Below are 25,794 nucleotides of genomic sequence, written 5' to 3' on the forward strand. Positions count from 1 at the left end.
TTAGGGACTTTGTAGTAAGTGGCATTCCTAGATATCGAATGGGAAGATTTCCCACTCCTATTCCGAGAGCTTCTGCCTCAGTGATCAACTCCGATCGCTTACTTCCTGCTATAAAGATTTGCGACTTAGCTGCATTGATATGGAGGCCAGACATGCCTGCATAGTCCTTCATTACATCTATAACCCCCTTTAGCGATTCAGAAGAGCCATCTGTGAATACAAGGATGTCATCTACAAAGCTAAGGTGGGTGAGGTTGATACCTTCACACTGGGGGTGATAGGCGAACTTTCCATCTTCAGCCGCTTTATTGAGCACATTACTGAGTATAACATACAGATAAGACGACAGTGAGCAGTCCTGCCTGATTCCCCTTGCACTTGTGAAGAATCCCTCGAGACTTCTGTTTACTGAAACTGAGAATGATGCTGTTGAGATGCAGAGCCTGATCCAATTGATGAACTGAGCTGGCAAGCCCATCCCTTGGAGTACCGCGATGATAAAAGACCATTTGACTGTGTCGAATGCCTTGGAGATGTCGAATTTAATAGCACAGCGAGAAGAGCATGAAGGCTTATGATATCCATTTACCAACTCTGAAGCCAAAAGTACATTTTCCAGCAGCAGCCTCTCTTTTATGAACGCACTCTGGTTTGCCTCAATAGCATCAGGGAAGATGAGCTTGAGTCTGTTTGCTAACACCTTTGAAATAACTTTATATAGCAGATTGCAGTAAGCTATGGGCCTGAAATCCTTCATCTTTTGCGCATTTTCCGTTCTTGGGATCAGAGTTAAGCCTGTTGCATTGATTCCGGTCGGCAAGAAACCATAGAGGAAGAAAGATTGTATCGCTGTGATAAAATCCTTACCAATCACAGACCATGCCCCAACGAAGAATTCCTTCGTGAAGCCGTCAGGACCAGAAACTTTGCCATTGGGCAGAGAAAGCAAGGCATCATATATCTCACGTCCTGACACAGGTGCGGCCATCTTCGCATAAATATCAACAGGGCATCTATAAGTCACCAGTTCCTGAAGCTCTCCACTTGTGATCTCCACTCCAGTAGTGTCCTGAGTTTGCAGGAATCTTTGGAAGTGAGAAACCGCTTCTCTCTTGATATCTACAGCCGCAGTGAACACTTCTCCTGTCTCTGACGTTAGACTCCGGATTGCGTTCCTGGCAGAGCGAGTCAGAACAAACCGATGATAGAAGACTGTGTTTTGATCCCCAGCCTGCAACCATCGGATACAAGATTTTTGAAGCCAGAATTTCTCTTCAATTTTTGCAAGCTTTTGCCACCGTTTGGCTGTCTCAGTCTCTTTCGCGCAGTTCTCTGGGCTAGGATCACTAAGCACTCTGTTCTGGGCTTCACATAGATCCTCAAAAGCCTTCTTAGTTCTGTTTGGTAGATCACCATACGTGGACCGATTCAGGGCTCTCAGATTGAACTTCAGAAGCTTTAGTTTCTTATGAAAACTGGTCAAAGCTGTGCGTGAAGGGTATAGTTGGGGGGTTGTATCCCAGACTTCTTTAACTGTCGGTAAGAACTCCTCATGATCTACCAGATAATTAAAGAATCGAAACGGCCTCCTTGCTTCGTCTTGTTGCCCTGAAAGACGGACTAAACACCTTGCGTGATCTGAGACACCTCCAGCTTCGAATTTAGCAAAAGACTGAGGGTAGCGCTGCAACCATTCCCCATTTACCAGAGCTCTGTCCAGTTTCTTTCCTATAGGATCAGTATCTCTTTTATTCCACCATGTGAACAAAGCACCCACATATGGGAGATCCAGCAAAGCACAATCAGTTGTAACTTCTTGAAAATGCATCATGCCCGTCTGATCAGTTCGGTAATCCAGTGCACGAGAGTGCTCATTTGAGGACAGCGTCACATTAAAATCACCTATGAGAATCCACGGTAAATGAAGATGGGCTAGGCGGCTTGAGTATCTCTCAGGTCTCTCAACAGCTGTGTCCTTTCGGCAGCCGTATTATAAGCATAGATGGCTGAGCAAATGAATTGTTCTCCTGATGCTGGGATCTGAATGGCACAAGAGATGATCTGATCACTCATGTGTAATTTCGTTACCACCACATCGTTTGACCAGCAAAACCAGATTCTTCCAAGCTGATGATAATCATAATTTGTCAAGACTTGCCAATGAGGCATAGCCACTTCCATACACTTTGCCAACTTCTCTTTTTGCACCCTTGTTTCTACTATACAACCAAAACTTGGTTTCTCTGCCTGTATCCAACTCCTTACTGCTCTGTGTTTGCATGGCATGTTGAAGCCACGCATGTTCCAAGAAAAAAACTCGTCATTGCTTCCTTACGGAAGATTTCTTTTGATGTCCCTGCTTACCCCCAACAAACTTCAAATCTTTCGCCCGAACGATGGTCTTTTTTGCTGATTTATTCACTGAGGCAGCATTATGTTTCCTCCCTTTCGCTGTCGCTGCCTTAGTGTGCTCTCCCCTCTGCTCTATGAGTTCACCCTCCTCTATCTCTTCTACCGTTCCCCGTCTTTGTTCGTTCCATCTCCAAACTACTGCTCTAATCCCTCTTCATCCTTCTCCAAGTCCAAAAGAGGACTAAATTTAGAGGGTGACCCCACTATAACACCCTCCTGATTTAGCTCCGAACTTCGAGGAGAGGTTGGGTGCTTGCCAGATACCAGTGACCAGTTCCCTTCCACTGTAGCTGGAAACGTCTCAGTTGTTGGCTCTGAAATCTGAATCCGGGGCGAGGATTCTTCCCTGCCAACCACATCGCCATCCTTTAGAGTTAAGTCCAAAATAGGTAGTGACTTCTCCTTAGCAAATTCTTTCCTTCAGTAGTGAATTTGTAGGCAGTGCTGCCAGCTCGTTCAACAGATCCGTGACCACATTTCCACTCTTCGTACCTTCACTTACCGATCCAGATGGGACCTCTTCAAAACCTTCCTTACGTTCTTCCTCTTCAGCTCTCTTGAGTATCTTCACATTATTTGCCTTACACTCAGTTCCCTTATGCCCCCATCCTTGACAGACAGTACAGCGCGTAGGGAGCCAGGGGTAAGCCACCGTAATCACCCGTTGTTCCCCACTCTTGCATTTGAACTCAATCCGCTCCACCAATGGTTTATGCAAGTTGACTTCAGCCAACACACGAGCTACATCCAACCTAGTGCATTTCTCAGTATGCGGGTGAAGTTTAACAAAGTTGCCAGCAGCTTTCGTCAAACACTTCAAACCCTTGCGTGAGAAGAGGTCGTTTGGAACTCCCTGAAGATCAATCCACAAAGGCATAGCAGTAAGGTCCGGTGGTTTCAAAGCAGACTCTGGAGTCCATTCACTCACCACCAATGGCACATCCGAAATATGCCAGTACCGCCTTTGAATCACTCGGTTCCTCGTGTGGCTGTTGTCAATTCGAAATAGAACTGTGTTCTTCTCAATGAACTGCACATCGATCTTAGAACCACCCTTTGGAGAAGCCCAAATGCGATTCACAGTGGCATGAATAGTGCCCACATGGGGCGCATCTCCGATGAAGTAACCAACCGCATAACTCTTCCATAACAACTCAGCATCATCAAAAACTTCGTCTGGGATGTGGATTGAAGCCACTCCATTAACGATGTCTATCGGAGGAACTTCCTCTTCGACTTGTTTGGTCAGCCTCCACGGTGATGGAGGGTTCAGATTCGAGTCGCGCGTCCCCTCTGAACCACCCCCCGTGACAGACGGAGCCTCCCCGATCAGTGCCAGACTTGCGCCGCCGCCCCCGCCGCTTATAGGATTTGATTCCACATCGGATTTCTCCACATCAACCACCGTATGAGGTGGAACCTCTCCGATCGGATCCTGAATAGAGCCGCCGCCTCCCCCGTCAGTTGTAGGGTTTCGCCCTTTTCCTTCAGTGTCGCCATCGCCATCGCCCTTCTCCTTCATTTCTTTCTTTGACCACTATTAGATAATATATTCTATAAACTCTTCATTTAGTTTATAGAATATATAAAACCAAAATAAGTTACAAATGTATTTATATCTCTTTTTAATTATGAAAGATATAAATGAACCCTAATATCAGCACAAAATATGTTCTACGTCCATCCACTATAGAAACTTGGAATCGCTTGTTTTTCTCTTGTGGATACTCTGCTCAGTTCAGGTGTGGAGTTCGCTAATGAGAGGTCTGCTTAAAGATGACTATAGCATGGACTGGAATGTCACTACAACACTCATCAAAGACCCACTTACAATCAAGATAAACTCTTCATTATATGTTTTCCAAGCAAATGTTCACAGTGTTCGGCGCAAAAGGATTTGTCATTGTCATGGGACTTGGGGCTGAGCCATATCACCGATCAGAATAGAAAAGCAGCATGAAAAAATTGTTAAGGAACAATTTATATACAATCTGGTTAAATGGATACATAGCATACGAAACAGAGCCATATGGTTTGGTTTGGCTCTAGAACGAATAGTTAGAATATTCTTTCATTAATTTTTTTTGTTCTTTTGGAGATTTCACATTCAAAAACATTTACAAACATGCATTATATGTTATAGAGTCTTTTGATTGAATATAATTTTACATTCATTAAATAAAAACATGGATATTTTCCCTCATTTTCTCAAAGACATAGACTAAACAAAAATAGTTTCTGCCGTGTGTCAAAAAATACACCTCTTTGGGGTGTGCCGTGTTTGTTCCAGCTGTTGACAAAGATTGTTTTATGATTGGGAAATGAGAACAAGTTTGAAAACTGAGAGATACAGAAGGAAGAGTGAACATTCCACTAATATTTTTCAATCATAAAAAGAGCAGAGGTCATATAATAAAAAAGGAAAAGAAAAAGAAAAAAAAATTTGAATAGCCTTTCGTTATCAAAAAAGAATAAAAAAACTATGCTAAAAACACAAGAGAGATCCAACAACAGTAGCTATTTAACAATTCCAAATTGATAATAAGCAGAGAGGGCCAAGGAAGAAGTAGATTTAACCAGGTCCAACTTTAGGGATAGTGTAGTGCTCACTCATGTTAGCCAGATACTGATTGAAATCTTCAATCATGTTACACTGAGACTTGTTCGCTTCCTTTGCTAGTTTCTGCACATCTATTCTCTACTTCTGCTCTGTACCTTCTTTCTGCTAGCGTTTATAGACTTGTGAACCGCAGCAACCACCTTAGGATCAAAACGCAAACACTAAAAGAAATTTGTGACGTCGGTTTGTGTTATTGGCGAAATGCCCTGCAACATGTTTGGATGAGATGGGCAGGATGTTCCATGGACTCACGAAAGCTACTTGATCTGTGCAGCAAAGTTTGATCTGTATAGAGGCCTATCTAGCGCAGCGGAAGAATAATCAAACTTCTCTGGTAATAACATTCCCTTAGCCCTCTAATATATTGTTTTTTATTTATATTTCAATAAATACACTGTGGAGTATGAAAATCTGTAGCATATAAATGCTAATTATTTTAGTTCTCAGATAATGTATTTAGAACGCACATGAACTGTGAGAAATGGAACATAAACATCAATATTAATGAATCATTTAATTACCACAGTATGTTTGACATAAGTACCTCCTAAAATTCGGATATTCTCCATATGTTCACCCCTAATCAAAACTGATAAACCAATAAAACTTAATTAAGTCAAAGATTTAGTTTGAGTTTGGAGTTTAGTTTCTACAAGTATGGTTGATCACTACCATTACAGTCAGACCAGATAAATAAATCTTACCATAAAACTCTGGATTATGGTTGACCACTACAATCAAATATATATTTATGTTATGCTAAGAAATCTTCTGTTTCAGTAGCTAATTTGTAAGAATTATTCTTTATTCATAATGATACGTACTAGCATTCTTAGTAACACAAACTGTATGTAGCTAGATTGATTCTAAGAGATTTTTTTTTTAAAAAATTTTAAGGTTAATGTTTGGGTCTTTTAATGTTTGTGGAATAGGGTTTGGAGTGTTTGGGGGTTAGATTTTATGATTTGAGATTAAATTTTGAATTTGAATTTAAATAATAAAAAGATTAGAATTTTAAGATTTTAGTTAGAGTTTAGGGTATATGATTAATTTGGGGTATGATACATATAGGTCTATATTTAAGGGGTTGAAGTTTAGACATAATATTTTAAATTAAAACTTCAATTTTAATTTCTAATTTGAGGATAAAAAGAAATTTGAGTTTTAGAAATTGGGTTTACAGTTTATGGTTTAGGGTTTTAGAAAGGTTGACAAATGAAATTTAGTTAGAGGGAAAGTTAAACAACGAAGAGAGGAAAATCAATCATTTTCCCGTCAATTATCCATAGCGTTTAAAAACTGAAAGTGCTATGTATACTATGTTTCTAAAAAGCGTTTTCAAAATTGAAATCGGACCAATCAAACATAGTGTTTGCAATTTTACAAACGCTATCAAAAACTACGGGGTATGTCATTCATAGCAGAAAGGGAAAAAACAGTATATCCTCTACTGCTATCAAAACTCATTTTTCTTGTAATGAATGAATCATTTAATTACCACAGTATGTTTGACATAAGTACCTCTAAAATATTGGATATTCGCCATATGTTCACCCCTAATCAAAACTGATAGACCAATAAAACTTAAGTCAAAGATTTAGTTTTAGTTTGGAGTTTAGTTTCTAAAAGTATGGTTGACCACTACCATTACAGTCAGACCAAATAAATAAATCTTACCGTAAAACTATGGATTATGGTTGACCACTACAATCAAATATATATTTATGTTCTGCTAAGAAATCTTCTGTTTAGGTAGCTAATTTGTATGAATTATTCTTTATTCATAATGATACGTACTAGCATTCTTAGTAACACAAACTGTACGTATCTAGATTGATTGTAATGATCAAGTATAATTATAGAAACTACTCTGTCATGTTTGATTAGTTCATTTTGTAATCAAGATTTAGCCAAATAAACAAATATATGCATTACTTTTTTAAAAAAATGTTAAAAAGAAAAAACAGTTTCCATTCAAAGGCTATAAATACTTTAACATGTACGACATCTTTATCATAACAAAAAAAAATCTTAGATCCACAACATGAATCATTTGATAGTTTTTGTGTTTATTAGTGCTATGTGTTTTGGGTTAAACGAAGGTTGCAGGAAAAACCATATAAAGATTTCTAATGAACTATTTTCTTCTCGTAGTGATTTGTTGATCGATTGTAGTGATAACAAGGGGAAATTTGCATCTACTCTGTTAAAGTTCGATGCAAATCCATTTGATATTCCTTTCATTGACTATCCCTGGCCAAAAGAAACACGATGGTCTTGCACTATTAGTTATGGACCTAATAATACGTATTATTATGATCTTCAAGCATATCATGCAAATTTCCAGCGATGTGGTCAGGTACGTTTGTGGATTGCCAAAGATGATGGAATTTGGTTTACAAGAAAATATGAGGTTCCAGCAGGGTTGGCTTTACTTTGGAAAAGGCATAACTAGCTTTCTGCTTTACTTTGTTCTTATAATAAACAAAATCATTTAATAAAAGAAATCTGTTTTGTTATTTTTTTTGTTGAATAAATTTTTTGATATTAACTAAAAACTATAAAATTAGATATTCCATTTCTATAATACATAAAAGAATTACATCACCTATTGTACACATACGTTATGAAAATCTCTCATAACTTAATGATAACATATAACTCATCGCACAAAGGCTGACTCAAAAAAAAAATCAGGGCTTTTGGATAAAAAAAATGATATGTCCTTTTGGCATATTTTTATTTTTGAATTAGTTAAAAATAATTTAATATAATTATTTAAGAAATTTTATTATTCTGTATGAAAAATTTCGAAAATAAATTTAGTTTATAGAATATATAAAACCAAATTAAGTTACAAATGTATTTATATCTCTTTTTAATTATGAAAGATATAGAAACTTGGAATCGCTTGTTTTTCTCTTGTGGATACTCTGCTCAGCTCAGGTGTGGAGTTCGCTAATGAGAGGTCTGCTTAAAGATGACTATAGCATGGACTGGAATGTCACTACAACACTCATCAAAGACCCACTTACAATCAAGATAAACTCTTCATTATATGTTTTCCAAGCAAATGTTCACAGTGTTCGGCGCAAAAGGATCTGTCATTGTCATGGGACTTGGGGCTGAGCCATATCACCGATCAGAATGGAAAAGCAGCATGAAAAAATTGTTAAGGAACAAAGTATCTACAATCTGGTTAAATGGATCCTCATATGGTTTTGTTTGGTTCTAGAACAAATAGTTAGGATATGCTTTCATTAATTCTTTTTGTTCTTTTTGGGATTTCACATGCAAAAAACATTTACAAGAAAAATACACTATATGTAACACAGTGTTTTGATTGAATATAAATTTCACATTCATTCAAAAAAAAGACATGGATATTTTCCCTCTGATTCTCAAAGACATGGACGTACTAAACAAAAAAACAGTCTCTGCGATGTGTTAAAAAATACACCTCTCCTGGGGTGTGTCGTGTCTGTTCCTGGCTTCCAGCTGTTGACAAAGATTGTCTTATGATTGAGAAAAAAAGGAAAAAAAAGTTGAATAGCCTTTGCTTCTGTTGTCAAAAAATAATAAAAAATTATGCTAATAACACAAGAGAGATTCCAACAACAGTAGCTGTTTAACAATTCCAAATTGATAATAAGCAGAGAGAGAGAGCCAAGGAAGAAGTAGATTTTTCCAGGTCCAAGTTTAGGGATATCGAAGTGCTCACTCATGTTAGTAAGATACTGATTGAAATCTTCAATCATGTTACGGTGAGACTTGTTCGCTTCCTTTGCTAGTTTCTCACATCTAGTATCTACTTCTGCTCTATGTACCTTCTTTATGCTGGCGTTTATAGACTTGTGATCCACAGCAACCACCTTTGGATCAAAACGCAAACACTGAAAGAAATTTGTTATGTCGGTTTGGGCTATTGGCGAAGTGCCCCTCGACATGTTTGGATGAGATGAGCAGGATGTTCCATGGACTCACGAAAGCTACTTGATCTGTGCAGCAAAGTTTGATCTGTATAGGGGCCTATCTAGCGCAGCGGAAGAATAATCAAACTTCTCAGGTGCTGACATTCCCTCAGCCCTCTAATGTCTTGTGTTTTTATTTATATTACACTAAATACACTTTGGAGTATGAAAAGGCGTTGCATATAAATGCTAATTAAAGTGACAGAGAACATGAAACCGTATAACGAGTATTGGCTTTTAACACAATAGCTTTAATAAAGAGTTATTCATTTATTAATGTTTAGAAAACTTAGCTATTGTTCTTCCTTCTGTATGTTATTTTGTGTTATACTTCCTTATGGTTTCATCACACACGATGACAATATATATAGGAACTAGATTTTCTTTTCTATTCCTATTACACAATATATTCGGTATTTCATTTTTCTAATATCAATAGCTTTATTATCCTAATTCATTTAAGGATAACTTCATTTTCTTAATGACTTCTTTTTTCGTGATGTTAAAGCTTATCTCCAACATTCTCCCCCTAAGTTTCAATCTTCCTTTGGAAAGCTTTTGGACTCGAATCAGCTCTCTCATCTCTTTGAACTTGATTCTTGCCAACGCCTTGGTCAAGATATCCGCGCCTTGCTCACTTCCTTGAATGTGTGTAGCACCTTGCACATGTCCTTGAACACGTTATTGTAGATATCCATTGACTACAAGTCATGATTTGAACTTGTTGATAGTTCCTTCCGCATCCTTCTTGATCTTGAATACCCATTTGAGACCAATAACCTTTATATGACTTGGTTTAACAACTTGAACCCATATCTTGCTCTTGTTGATTGAGATGATTTCTTCCTTGCAAGAATCTCTCCATTTCTTCAAGTCTTTAGCTTCCTTAAAGCTACTTGGCTCATTATCCTTTGATAGTAGACGTCTCTCACATTTTACTTTGGGTTGAATAACATAATCAACCAGATAGCTCGGTTGACAACTTGATATTCGTAGATGTTCAACATGTTCTTTTGGTTGAACAGGCTGTTCCGCTTGAACATGTTGTTCCGGCTGAACAGGCTGTTCATATGTAGTGTGATCGTGATCATTATCGAAATCACCTTTATTATTGCCTCCAGTTTCGATATGATCGTGATCATTATGATGACTGTTATTCACCACCACAAGTCCTTCTACTATTGTGTGTAAGCAAGCTGGTCTACCAACTTCAAGTCTCAACTTGTACAGCCGGTTTGGCTACCTTAACACTTTTACCAGCAGCCTTCTGTTAGGGTCTTTCAGTGTTAGGTAATTGTCCTTCATCCTAACATCACACCTTGCTCAGTAGCTTGCCCTAAGCTCAATATGTTGCTTCTCAGCTTCAGAATAAAGTAGACATCAGTTAGAAGCTTATGTCATCCGGTTCTAGCTTCAAACAAGATTGATCATTTACCGTTTATGTCTAGACATGAACCATCTCCGAACTTCACCTTTCCTTTGATGTTCTCGTTGAGCTCTGAAAAATATGATCTTTCTCATGTTATATGATTTCTCGCGCCTTTGTCCAAGATGCACATACCATATTTTTTTCCTATTTCCTTCAAGCGTCTTAGGCATGATCTTTTCTTCATTAAGAAACATGATCTCATGCATATACAAGGCTACATCCGTCTCGACTTTTTTAAGCTTTTGGTCGTGTTATGTCTTCTCTAGACACACCAAATCAAAGTGACCTGTTTTTCACACTTGAAACATACAACTTGATACATGTCCTTTTTCTCCTTGTATTTGTCTTGTGAATTAAACCGGCTACGTCCTCTGACTTGTTCAACGTTAGAACTGTCTTGAACAGGTTCCGGTAGCTGTGCTTCAGTCTCTTCAGCAGCAGACTCTTCCAATTGAGTTTCTCTTCCGCGATTCCAACCTCTACCTCTTCCTCTTGAGTTGTAAGATTTATTGTAGTTCTCGTGCAGAAGGTTCCCTTGTGGCTCGTGCGTATCTTCTTCCTGGATCCGTTCTTCATACGCTTTAAGTTTCCCAGCAATATCTTCGAAACTTGTCTTATTCAGATCGAAAACTTGTTCAAAGGAGGCTATGATCTGAATATATTGCTTCATGGTAGCTATTCAGGAACTTCTTCACTAGCTTAGGTTCTTCCAAAGATTGACCTAAAGCTTCTGACTTTGACGCCAACTCTGATATCTTGCCAGAGAAGGCATCGATAGAATCTGAATCCTTCATCTTTAGGCGTTCAGATTCGTTCATCAAGGTCTTAAATCGAGCTTCCTTCAAACGTTCAGCACCAAGATTCCTTGATTTCACGGTTTCCCAGATCTCTTTTGGGCAGTCTTGATCACCAATTTTCAATATTAGGTTTTTTGGAATCGATTGGAACATGAGAGCAGTACGACATCATTCTTCTCTTAATTGTCTGCCCCTGGTTTAACTGATTCTCAAACCTTGTGCACTCACAGTAACACCTTCATTCTCATCGCCCATACCGTGTAGTTCGTTGAAGATAACATCGGGCAGACCACTGTGGATGGCACGCCTTCTCTTATCTTCGATATTGATTTTGAATCACTCATTCTTTCGGTAAAACTTCTTCAATGAATCAAACCTAGGGTTCTGATACCAAATAAAGTGACTGAAAACGCGAAAGTGTTCAAGCGAGTATTGGCCTTGAATACACGATAGCTTTAATAAAGAGTCATTCATTTATTAATGTTTAGAAAACTTCTCAAAAACTAAACAAGTTATTGTTCTTCCTTCTGTATGTTATTATGTATTATACGTCCTTATGGTTTCATCACACACGATGACCATATCTATAGGAACTAGATTTCTTTTTCTATTTCTATTACACAATATATTAGGTATTTCTTTTTTTTTATTATCAGTAGCTTTAGATAATTATCCTAATTCCTTTAAAGATAATTTATTTTCTAGTTATCCTAATTTCTTTAAGAATAACTTCTTTTTCTTCGTGACTTTTTTCACTGATGTTGAAGTTTATTTCTAACACTAATTTCTTCAGGTATCAGAGCATCTCTAATAGTACACAAAAATCTACTCTATATTTTACTCTAAAATAGAGTAACTCTATTATAGAGTTGATTTGCTCCAATGGTTCACTCTATAATAGAGTTACTCTATTTATAGAGTGAATTATAGAGTAACTCTATTATAGAGTGAACCATTGGAGCAAATCCAACTCTATAATAGAGTTACTCTATTTTAGAGTAAAATATAAAGGAGATTATAGAGTGTCATTGTAGATGGTCTCAGATAATGTATCTAGCGTGCACCAGAAATGTGAGAAATGGAACATAAACATCAGTAAACGCCGCAAGCCTTTGCCATGAGAATGGTATATATATGTATTGTTACTTGAAAGACAAACAAATCCCAGCATGTTTCATGTAGCATTAAGATAATCAAGGGAGTCAAGTGAATCATTATTACCACAGTCCAACCCTTCAAAAGGTCATATGTGAAAAAGAAACTCCAATACCTAGACCCTAAATACAAACACAGGTAGAATATATATGTAGTTTCAGATGAATTTGATTTCTTCAAGTAGTCATTGCATACGTTAAGCTTCCTAAGCATATATTCATCAAGAACTTAAGCCAGAAACTGCAAGAACCATGCTCATATTCATAATAAATAGCAAAGAACATCTTATCCTAAATACTGAAATAACTCATCTATACCAAGTTAAGAACTAAAACCAATAAAAGAACACATTAACTGACCAAATCAGTAATTTTACACACAAATTTACAAAACTCTATTTTAAAGTGAACTAATTTAAAGTGATACAAATTACCCAAAAATATATCATTTAAATAAACTGATGTCAAATAAATTTATTAAAACATCACTTATCACAATTGATGTTAGATTATATATATTTGCTTCATTTATAATAAGTAATTTAAAATAGAATCATTTAGTTTTGTGATACAATTTAAATGATACAATATTACTCTTTTTTGTAGTGATATTTGGTGCAAATATATTGTTGCAGTATTTTGTTATAATAATATTAAAACCATTATTTGTTTGTACAGTAAATATATTATATAATAACACAAAATAAAATATAAAAGCCAAATCATCAACTTTATTAAATAAAATATAACTTCTACTCCATCAGAAGTCTCTAGTTATTCTTGATAATGTGAGCCGCAAGGAACAGTTAGAGTTTCTGATTGGCGAAGGCGACTGGCTTAAGGAAGGTAGCTTAATCATCATAACAACGAGTGACAGGTCTGTAATCGAAGGGAAGGTTGATGACATATATGAGGTTCTGAGGTTGAGTGGCAAAGACAGCTTGCAGTGCTTCAGCCATTATATGCCTTGTGTGGCAATCATGTGGAAAATTTTGTACTCAACATACAATTTCTTTTAACTTTTTCTATAAAAGAACATAAAATAAGAGAATATAATCAGTCGCATTTTTTGCCACATCTTTTTAATATTTTTTTTGCTAGTTAGCAATGATTTAAAAGTGTTGAAAGTTTCTTGCAAAACTTGCAAGATATTTGTTTATGTTGCAATAGGTTGCAGTTTAGTAACGAAAACATGCAACGTCTGTTATAGTTGTTATTTTGCAATAAACTTGTTATGAAATTGTAACAAATATTCATTATTGCAAAAATATTGCAATAATCATAGCAAATTAATAACAAAAATGAATGTTGCAATTTTTCTGTTGCAATAGAGCTATTTTCTTGTAGTGAGATAGGTAACTATTTTTCCCCTTACTAATATGATAATATCCAGCTGATTGGTCCTGAAAATTTCCTCCTAATTTTCACTTATAAATCACATATAGCCAATGAAATACGCCCAAATCACAGCTAATATTCAGAGTCTAGTAAATAGATTCCTCAACTTAGCACAATGGCAAGCTTAAGTAGAAATTTGAACTGATCAAACCTAAAGATTGATGTTTTCAACATAATAACACTTCAATTACCAAGAATCAACGAACTAAAACAGTGCCTGGATACTTTCGTTTAGTTTCTCTATCCCTAGATTAGGCATTGTTTTAGTTAGTAGATTATTGGTTCAATTATGATTTTTGGTAATTGAAGTGTTATTATGTGAAAACATCAATCTTTAGTTTGATCAGTTCAAATTTCTACTTAATGTTATTCTTATGGCTAAATGTTGAACTGTTATATTTAAGATCTTTCAGATTTTTAAAAGAAGCAATAAAACATATAACCAAATGTAAATGATATTTAGTATATATAATTTTTGGGTAGATTAATTGATTAAGGTAATTTGATCCATAATTTTTGAGAAAATAAATTAGTAAAATTAAAAGATTTTTTTTGAGTAATACGTTTTGAGATGATATACACATTTAGGAATATGACGAAATATGATGAATTTAGCTTATTAGTTTCGGATTTGTATAGATTTTGTATATGTAAAGTAATGAAGATAACACATAGGTGATAAAGGGTCTATATGTCTTAAATGTTTCCATGTGTCAATACATAATCTTACCATTACATACCAATACAATTCACAGTAGATATCATTCAGTGGTAAACTTGGAAAAACAACAAGGGTAAGTTTCAAAAAAAACAAGTAGTCTACTTGAGTACTAAACAGTGATTTGTACCATTCAGAATAACCGAACTACTTTATTTCCACTGTTTAACAACAAAATTACGATTCGTATTTTTGTTTGTTTTATTTTGTATATCTTTTATATTTATTAAACTTATAAATCTTATATATTGAGGTTATTTATTTGTCTCTCTCGTCTCTATCCTCATAATCAATTAAGATGATTCATCCAAGTCATCCATTCTCTGAACTATTTGTTTGTTCACTCAAATCCTTTATATATTATTTTAGGAGCACTCAAAATAAATAACTTTCATTTTATGTGTAATTTACATAAGTGACATTTTTTACGTGGCAGCTTTACAAGCATTCTCACATCTATTTTAAAACAATCCTTAATCTACTATAATTATTATATAATGTGCCATTGGTCATTGTCATATCAATGTCTACGATTTATGTGGTATTATAAAGTAGACGATATATTTCTTAGACAACTGGTTACGAAGTTATTTATTACACATACCACTAATTCTTATCAGTATTATGTGATTGATTTTAATATTCACATAAATATAATAGTCTCAAAGTTTTTAGTTTTTTCCGTGACAGAAGTCAAAAAAAATCATATGTAATAACATTATATATTATATTATATTTCATTAAGTTGTATATGACTTTTATATGATTCGTAACTTATATATGACGTTAAGTATCGATATATGTGTTATATAGATCCACTTCTTTATATATCTTTTTTAAAAGAAGCTACATAGCAAAAATCACTATATATATATGCTTTATTAGTTGCACAAAAATGTCTTATTAAGTTTTTAATATATATAAAACATGAATGAAAAGATATATTTGACAATATCTCTTGAATCCCTTAACTTAAGGACCAAAATTTTTTGACTAAGCAATCAACATAAATGTTGATATACCAATTACAATTCAATAAAAATTTATCGATTTTTTAATATTGTTAAATCTCATAGTCAATATACTTTCCTATTTGTTTCTTCCTTAATTGTGAAACTTTCCAAAAATATATATTTTAGACTTAAATTTAGGGATTATTAGTACTAGATTTAAGAGAGAACTAGATACCGACCCGCCCGACCGGGCGGGTATTTTATTCCTCGAAATAAATTGATATAAAAATAAGTGATACTGATTACTCAAATAAAATAGTTCTAATTTTTCTGTTCGATTATAATCTTGTATAAAAGATTTTGACATATTGTAATTTTGAATATCTTTTTACATTTTTTTATTTGTTTAATATGCTATGAGAATTTTTTTTATAAAAATTGATATCTACTAAACCGAATGATTTTATAATTGTATCTAAATCATGTTATACATATAATCCAGTATAGTGATGTTCTCAACAAATATATTACCAATGTTTTGTAATAGTTCTGGTTTGTAATATTAATTCAATTATATTTTGGCATTTATTTAACAATCTCGTTTTACTCATTTATTCAAACTATTTCATGCAGATATTGGAATTGTGGTGATATGTAAGGTGAATCCCATTTTTATTGGTTCAAAAGATACAAATTCAATTATTGGTTCATATACATGTTAATGGGCTTCTCTAATCCCCTTATTATTAATCCAGAAGCATTTTAAAAATTTAACCTTTAAAAGTAAACTAATTTCGATGTTGTCATTATGCCTATGTGTCACTCTCACAATCCTCCTCAGCCATCATTTAAAATTATCTTTAATTTACTAGAGTAATTACATATAATGCCATTGGTCCTATTATGTTTGTTATATTCTCATTCCCAACATATTATTTGGCTCCTTCTTTATAATATTTGACACATATGCATTGCAAACAGGTTATATAAAATGAGTTGTTGAGTCCAAGGACACATATGCATTTCGAGTTTTTTATTACATTTTTCCTTTGCATCTGTACAGATCATATTTTTTTGTATGCTAATTATCACATGCTTTGCTGATTTTGCTATCATATATGTGTACATAACTTATACATTCTTTTATATATTCTTGAACTTATACATTCTTTTATATATTTTTATTCTTACTGACATTCTTTTATATATTCTTGAACTTATACATTCTTTATATATTCTTGAACTTATACATTCTTTTATATATTTTTTTATCCTTACTAACATTCTTTTATATATTCTTGAACTTATACATTCTTTTATATATTCTTGAACTTATACATTATTTTATATATTCTTGAACTTATACATTCTTTTATATATTTTTTATCCTTACTGATATTCTTTTATATATTCTTGAACTTATACATTAATTCTTTTATATATTCTTGAACGTATACATTTTTTTATATATTCTTGAACTTATACATTCTTTTGTATATATATATATATATATATATATATATGCTTACTTGCAATATGAAATATGTAAAAAATGCATATATGTATACATATACTTATACATTCTTTTATATATTCTTTTAATTATACATTCTTTTATATATGTGTGCTCTTTTTTTTCAAAATTTCGAATTTCGAAAATAGGAACCACATACAATATTATTGCATGTTTTGGAATATGGGAAGCATATAAAATTAGGAACCAAATTTATAGTGATTTGGGGGTGATTGATATTATTTGAGCAAAATATCTATAATTTCGAGGATAATTTTATCAATCTTGACCATGATATTTATGCATTTCCTAAATTATGAAAGATGATCTACAATAAATATAAACTTGCTAAAATTTGGTCAAGATATGAAATATGAAACATCTAAAAAATGCATATATGTATACATCTACTTATAAATTCTTTTATATATTCTTTTAGTTATACATTTTTTATATATGTGTGCTCTTTTTTCAACATTTCGAATTTCGAAAATAGGAACCACATACAACATTATTGCATGTTTTGGAATATGGGAAGCATATAAAATTAGGAGCCAAATTTATAGTGATTTGGGGGTGATTGATATTATTTGAGCCAAATATCTATAATTTTGAGGATAATTTTATCAATCTTGACCATGATATTTATGCATTTTCTAAATTATGAAAAGATGATCTACAATAAATATAAACTTGCTAAAATTTTGGTCGTTAATAATGGAAATTGGACAAATATATTAATTAGAATTTGTTGGATAGCTGTGTTGCTCACCAAAATTATGACTGTGTATGACACGTGTATTTATGTTTATAATTGCATACACTCATTGCTATTTGGTATGGCTTCGGTATATAAGTGGACCATTATTTTTTCAAAGAGATACAGTGACAACCAACTATTTTAGCACAAGACCGGAACATATACTTTAAAGTCTAAGGTATATTATTTTACTAATAATGTTAACCCCTATATATTAGTACTCATACCATTTTGACAATTTTCACATATAGAATATGTAATGTTCCCTAATTTTTTTTTTATAAAAAATATTCCTTAAATTTTTTTTTGAACATTTTCACCCTGCGCAAGGCGCATGTCATATCCTAGTCTTTTGTATTATGGCGTGAAAGCTTTCTTTTTAATTAGTCAATCCATAGAATTAATACAAGTGGCAGTCAACTGTAATTATTGAGGAAAACTAAGGGTGAAGATTTATTTTTACTTTAGTTTTAATAGTTTAGATGTTCATTTTGTTTCGAAATTAGGTGGAATTAACCATAACTGTGGTGTACTATATATAAAACACATGAAATATATTCTACGGTTTCACAACATACAAAGATTAAAACGAGCAGAAAAAAATAAATTCCATGAATTTTATTTCTCACTTGAATATAAGAAATATATGTGGAAGATTAAGGTGAAAATCATTAAACTTTGGAAGTAATACTCGGCTGCTGATAGAATAGATGCAAAAGTTCGTTGTTGTTAGTTTGTATATGTTTTTTCTCAACTACTATTTTCTGTTTCAGTTGATGCTATAGTTTTTTTTTTTTTTTTTTTTCAGGAACATAAAATTCATGGATCGATTAAGAAAGATTTGGAATCCTGCGCAGTCTGTACACTTTATACTAATAAGTCATATTCAAACGATGATGCAAATCCATATATCGAATAAGAAAGATTTGGAATCCTGCAAACTCCTAAGATTTTTACCTTTCTCATATCTATATATTCAAAATTATCAATTTTTAAAAGTTTTTTCACCATGTGCAGGGCGCAGGTTATCATCTAGTAGTTTAGATAAAACATTTAAATATATTTTTTTTTGTAAATAACTGTTACATCAATTGGAGCTGAGAGTACTCACACTCTACTTGAAACCGTGAAATCGATCATTGAGTTACTTTCTTGCAAAAACACTTTAAAACTTTAAACTTATATATGCATAGTTTGATGTATTGGAAAAGATGATTTCTCTCACGGCCTAAAACTACTCTAATTTCCTTCAACATTACCAACAAAGAAACACAAGTTGACAAGCCATAAGTCAAAAGTCATCAAAACAAGTCATGAAGCCTCTGGGAGAGGTATTCATTTTCTAACAGTTTTACTGGATGAAAATTAAATATTACATAACCAAATTATGCGAAGATAGTTTCCATGAAGACCCTGCCAAGACATGAGATCTGTTGAGAAATCTTCATCTCTTACCATTTGCATGCAGCTTCAACAACAGAATCTGACAACCAGATACACATAGTTGACTTATAGCTTCACATTGGATCATATGATTTAATGGCATCTCAGTGAAACAGAAATTTGTTCATAGGTGTGACGGGTTCTACCTTTGATTGCTTTGTGTGAAGTAAAACTGAAATCATCTTCTCCTGGCTGATTGCTGCACTTGTGAGCCTCCTGCCTAACCACCTGTTTGTTCTTCAGCCATGTTTGTTGCTTGTGTCACGGCGTTCATCACTACGAGTCCCAATGGTATCAAGTACATCCACTGGAAGTGTCATAATAAATTTTACATCAAGGCTTAAAATACAAGGAATCATCACAGTTTTTTTTTGACTCGGGAAGAGTTTGAAATAAAAAGATAAAGATGGGGGTGGGGGTAGGATCCTTCACATACAAGTTTGAACTGTCGAGCATAATGACACGCCCCAAGAGAACCATAATTAACTGCCAAGATGTTGGCACCTTCCTGCAAATTATCTATCATATCACAGGAGTAGCTAAAATACTTAAAGGATGCAAACAGAAATTTGAGGTTAGAAACGTCCTTTTCTTTTACCATGTGTATAACGAAATGCTCATCCAAGCCATCACGTGGTAGACATCTCTGTAAATCAAACATTGTATATTAGTTTTCCTTTTCTGCCTAAACAAATTTGGATGAGACTGAGCGAAACACTAATCATTTCAATCAAAACTAGTAGGAGTTCAATGAAGTGGCCACCATGGTCTATATTTAAGTTCCCTTAGATATATTCTCACTTGAATATACACCATGACACGAGATGAGCTTAGGACGAGGCTACGAGCTTTGAAATGAGGCTGGTGAAGTAAAAAATATACCTGGCAGAACAGTTAAAGTGTTTGGTTAATGAGTGTTCTTACCCCAATCCTGAACTGGTTAATGAGTGTTCTTACCCCAATCCTGCACTTCTCAAGTGATGAATTTTAACAGTTTGACTAGAGTTTAAACCAGTTCATTGGTGTCATCACTTCAGAAACTGTTAATATAGACTAGAGGCTTAGGACGAGCCTTGAATTGAGGCTGATGAAGATTGGTCTGTGCAATACCCTTCATCAGCTCGTTCTAGCGCCTAACTCACTAGGCTGAGCTCCATTTTGTATCTGTAAAGATGTGTTATGCCGACAAGATGATCCTTTCAAAACCAGTGATTCAGATGAAAATACCAAATTTAACCAAGTCATAAATGAAGATTAGGTAGCTGGATATTTACTTATTTAAACACATGCTTTTGGTGTTATTTTTCTTCAAGAAACAAAAATAGTTTACATAAAAGAAGTTAACCAGTAACACAACTCAGAAACAGCAGTTGCCTAAAACTCGTTAGCTTTCCTTCGTAATTCGTTTAACTCGTTCTCGATCTCAGAGTCCTTGAATGGGTATCCTGTGTTTGCTGCGACCGTGCTTCTCCCTGGAGGAAGCTCTCCTTTCTGCATCAGAACACATAAACAGGGAGATAAATCAATATGTTCGTTCAGCGAGTCATGAGATTATCAAGTCCAAAGGAACAAATAAGATCATGGGCGTATCAGAAACCTTTGAGCTTCCGGACAACTCATTCTTCAACTTTGCAAGATCATCATCCACAGATGAAGTTTCAAGCATTTGAAACTGCAAGCCACAAGAAAAAAAAAAAAAATTTAATGTCAAGATGGTTTTTATAAGTCGCTTTTCTACTCAAATAAAACCACTAGAGCATACAACAGTATACAAGGTTGTTAACCCTAATCAATGCAAGACCTCTGAACCCAATTTACAAGAGAAAGATAGAAATACTAAGACAAAGAGATCGACAATCAACCTTTCCCTCGAGTTCATCCGTTCCAATCTGAGTAAGTGCATCTGCTTCAGACTCCATAGCCATCACTGTCAGGCACTTGATAGATTTTAGACTTTGCCAGAATAATCATACATCAAAAGAGGAAGCTGATGCACCTATGGCTTTACTATAAACCAGAACATAAACATATTCAAGTAACAGCCAAAGAAAATTAAGGATCTAACAGAGTTAGTCCTATATTACACACTCGATATTAGTGTTCCACTGTTTTGCATTAGGACTACAACACTAATTACATCATCCACGTTTCCCAGAATGTGAAGCACCATGACTCTGTAACCCCATTGCCTAGATACAGAGAGAAAGGAACACATTTTTGGAAAAAGCGAGCTCTCTACTATCGGTAAATTATTATTCTCCTCCTAACTAGAGGCCAAACTTCGATCTCAGAAGTGATGCATAGACAAGTTTTGCTTAATTTGGAGAACAAAGAAATTGTACCTTTCTCCTCCATTTTCTCAAAGGCTGAGAGAGCACCGCTTGTATTCACTGTCCCTATCATCTCTTGAACTTTGGTTGCAGTCCTAGCAGGAGAAGGAGAATAATTGTGACAAACATATAAATCGAGAAAAGGCATTCCCATAGAAGATGTAAAGAAGGAGAATAGGGATATAATACAAACTTAGCAGTGCGAGCACGTGCAAGGAGCGTATCTTTCTTTGCTTTTGCCTCTTGTATCTTGCTCTCCAATAACTGCGATGAAAAAATACAAACATTTACCAAACTTAATTTTCCAGGAACCAAACTTCGTCCTTACGATATGAACCTTAGATGGAACCCCTGTCTCTAAGCCATTCTAATGTAATGGTGGCATGAAGAAAATCATGTACACATGATTCTTTGTTTTGTTGAGCAATGCAGTGACGATAAATTTTATTTCAGCCCTAAAGAATCCCAAAGTTTAAAGTGACACAAAACATATGATAAAAAAATGGTGATAACTAACCCTCGTATTTGAAACCAGATTGTCGACAACACCTTTTTGTTGATCTAGTTGAGTTTTCAGGGCAGCAGCGTTGTCCTGTTAAGATAAAAGTGAACAAATAAATAACTTCAAATTCCTCAAAGTATCAAACGATAAGGTCACAGGATTCTTTCAGTTGTTAGAGTAAAGCATACTTAAAACTGGAGAACAAAAAGAATGAACCGATAAAACCTACAGCAAAAGACTTTCTTCGTTTAAGGGCTTCACGTGCAAGATCCTCGTCTCCTTTAGCAAGAGCAAGTTGTGCTCTTTTGTACCTATTACATGAAAGAATAATCAGCAAAGCAAAGAATTTGAAGTAAGAAAGCAAGGGTCAAGGCTAAAACAAACAAACCAATCATCAGAAGATTGCTTTGAAGCTTTATATTTGTTCTCCAGCTGCTTTTGTGAAGCCAAGACCTTCAGACACACACACATTGAAAAAGCACAAGTTAGCTAGTCTCCAAAATAATAAACTCTCAGAAGAAGAAAAAACATGACAAAAAAGGAACCTGTGCAGTGGCTTGACGCATCTTGGTCAAATCAGAATTCATTTCAATAACAGTTTGCTCGAGGATCTTCTCAGGGTCTTCGAAGGAGCTTATAAGTGCATTGGCATATGACTTTGCTTATTCAAACAAAAGATGAAGTGATTAATGAACACTCATAGAATGAGAAAATTAAAAAAGAGAATGAGAGGCAGGTTATAAGGTACCTTGACAACCCTAGAAAATCTTTCGAAAAGATTCATGGTAGGACCATGAGCATTGCACTTCAACCTATTTGCACAAGCTAGTCTCAGCTCGTTCACTCTCAAAGCTCCACCTTTTATATAAGCAAGAAAACAACAATTCATCATATGTCCTGCTTAATTTCAAATCTAGTCAATGAAAAAAAGATGACTGTGGAGTTGCCCTATAAATCATAAATCATAATCAATCAATACTGTTCTCCAATCACTCTCTAACCAATCAAGTTCACTACTTTTCAATCAAACGACAAGCAAGGTAATCAGATGAAGAGGAGATAAGAGAAGAGAAGACGCACCGGAGTTTCCGAAGAAGGATGTTCGGAGGGGGAGTGGCCTGAGCCTGAGGGTACTACAAGGGCGATTAGAAGTGGAAGCAGTGGGGCGGAGAGGAGGGAATAGTCCGGCGACTGGTGAAGCTTTAAGAGCCATTTCAATGGCGGAAGAGAAAGAAGGGTTTTCTTGGTCGCTTCTTCTTCTTCTGATTTGAGAGATTTTAGAGGTGTGTATGTATGTATGTTTGTGGTGTCCAAGGCAACCGGATGTTGTCTCGATTTTCTTCTTTTCTTTTGTTTAAATAAAAAAATAAAATAAATACAATGTTAGGTATCACTTGTTATTATCACAAAACCTTATAAATAGTTTTAATATATTTTAAACCTCTTAAAATTAAAAGTTACAAAACCATTATAAATCGTTTTAATATTTAAACCTCTTAAAATTAAAAGTTAGTTTGCAGTTACAGGAGTGAGGAAGGAATGCGTAAATAAATACAAATATATTTTCTAAATTAATTTTATATTTTATATTAAATTTTTAAAATTAAAAAAAAATTATTGATAAAAATATACATATATTCTATATTTTAGTTTAATTTACTAACAGTATCATAATTTATTTTATAAGAACATTAAATCAAAAATATTCACTATAATTTTAAATCATTAATATATATATAAATGAAACAAAAACTTCATATATTATTTTTCAAAAACCAATTTTACTGAAATTATAGCTTCATTCAAATAAATAATTAAATAAATGTAATATTATTATTAATTACATATATTGATAATTATTTTGTTTTATCATAATAATATGTTTTAAATATTTTATATTGTTATAATGTGTCAGTATTGATAATTCATTATTAAACCGTTGAAGTATCTCATGACTAACCAGTTTCAAATATGCTGTAAATACATCAATTTCTATTTCAAGTCGATGTCCCATATATACAATCGTTTAGTAATATTATAAACCCAGCTAGCTGCATCTGCAAATTCCCGCAACCGGCAACCGAATCTGCAACCACTACGTTTCTATCTGATGTACCACTAGTCTGGCTCTGACAATCTTGGACTTGATCCCCCACACATCTCTAATAGTTTGTATCATTTTGCCCTAAAAAGGAGCTTCATTTTGTGATTTATTCCAATGATTTCTCTCATATTTTTTTAATTTTTTTGTCATTGACTTAAATAAATCCATATGAGTTATTTGATCGACCCCGTACAAACTGGAGATCAATAAATAAATTAATTTTAGTATATAATAATAATAGATTAGCTATTAGCTATTAAAATATAAGAGATATTTTATATTTTAGAAAACATTTAGAAAATATTTAGCTTTAGTTTTCTTAACTTTATTTTCATTTCACTTATAAAATATCAAAAATAATTTAGATTATTTTTATAATAAGTTAAGAGCTATGACATATAATAAAATATCAAATTGTATTAGATTTTTGATAGCAAAAACAAACTATATCAAAACGCTTCAATTAATTTTGGTTCTCTCGATCACTGTTTTTTCAGTTTATATAATAAAATCTTCATCAAAATTTAAAAATCACAAATATAATAGTTTAGTTGATATTATATATGATAAAAAATCATAAAAAAATCATAAAATTCAATCAAAACTTTAAAATTTACATTCAATATTTTATGGGTTTTGTCACTTCATCATCTTTAGAATATTCATCAGTAAAAACGTTTTCTAATTCATTATAATCAAGCTTGTTAAGATTTTTTCTTCAACAATCTAAGACTTTGTTTTGTGAATAAAAAAACTATAAACCTAACTTTTTAATTAGAACAGAGAACAAATTCTAATAATGTAACTTAAAAGATCTTTAAAAAAAAAGGTAAAAATTACCTATTAATTTGTTTAAACAATGGTTCAACTGGTAGTCTGGGGGGGAAGAAAGATAAGCTTATATTGAATATCAAGAACCTTGAGTATGGTATCAAGAGCTGAAGCACGAGTGGCGTTTTGTTTCTCCTCTGTTTTCATCGGCTCATGAGCGTCGTCATCCACCACTGAGCGATCTCTGAACAATATAGACAAGCACTACTAATCAGAGGATAACTCTCGAGAAATCTATGGAAAAAAACGTGACTAGAGGATTGATTAGTTAGTACTCACGGATCAATTTTCTTATGCACAGAGAAGTTAAATTAAGAGAGATGTGAAATAAGTTTGACATGGCAATGAGGAAAAGTTGTTACCTCGTGAAGATTATACTTCTGCAAGAGCTCATCTTTTGGTATGGAAGTTTTACTGGAATCAAAACTTCAATATCATCCTGATCCACATATGCTTATTAAGTAGAGCAATGAAAGAGTAAAGTAATCAGAGAGTAAAACACAATCATACCTCATATTACAATCTCTTTTTGGGGTTGCAATATTGTAAGGAATATGATAGCTTTGTATCAGCCTGCAAGATTTTAAAAACATAACATCTTCCTGTCAGTATTTCCATAAAGACTACAAAAGGAACGTTGGTGGAATCAGAAAAGCGACAAGTAGTGACTCACAGTAGGAAAGTTCTCGTTGAAGACTTCTAATCTTCCGGTATAATACATGTATGTAGCCTGCAGAGTTAGTGAAGAAAAGAAAAACATAAGAAAAGCAAGGTATGCTTTGACTAGATTCCTAACGTGGTAACTTTGTAGAGAAGGAAACAAGTGAGCTAGAATCTCTAGCCGTATATCAGATTGTCT

General features: G+C 33.9%; 1 protein-coding gene and 1 long non-coding RNA gene across 2 annotated transcripts; both read right to left on the reverse strand.

Annotated features, from left to right (window-relative positions):
- Positions 1 to 20,380: 20,380 nt before the first annotated feature.
- Positions 20,381 to 23,334, reverse strand: LOC108821436 (membrane-associated protein VIPP1, chloroplastic). The gene is made up of 11 exons (XM_018594481.2): positions 23,081 to 23,334; positions 22,749 to 22,858; positions 22,546 to 22,656; positions 22,389 to 22,453; positions 22,230 to 22,311; positions 22,016 to 22,090; positions 21,692 to 21,762; positions 21,511 to 21,593; positions 21,031 to 21,095; positions 20,766 to 20,840; positions 20,381 to 20,659 (listed from the first exon to the last, which is right to left on the reverse strand). The coding sequence occupies exons 1-11, from the start codon at positions 23,211 to 23,213 to the stop codon at positions 20,543 to 20,545; spliced, it is 987 nt and encodes a 328-aa protein (XP_018449983.1). The 5' UTR covers positions 23,214 to 23,334; the 3' UTR covers positions 20,381 to 20,542.
- Positions 23,335 to 24,969: 1,635 nt separating this feature from the next.
- Positions 24,970 to 25,500, reverse strand: LOC130508459 (uncharacterized). Its single transcript, XR_008942906.1, has 3 exons — positions 25,446 to 25,500; positions 25,298 to 25,374; positions 24,970 to 25,119 (listed from the first exon to the last, which is right to left on the reverse strand). It is a non-coding gene; the product is annotated as an uncharacterized LOC130508459 (long non-coding RNA).
- Between the last annotated feature and the right edge of the window lie 294 nt (positions 25,501 to 25,794).

This window comes from Raphanus sativus, chromosome 2 (assembly GCF_000801105.2).
Source record: "Raphanus sativus cultivar WK10039 chromosome 2, ASM80110v3, whole genome shotgun sequence".
NCBI lineage: Eukaryota > Viridiplantae > Streptophyta > Magnoliopsida > Brassicales > Brassicaceae > Raphanus > Raphanus sativus.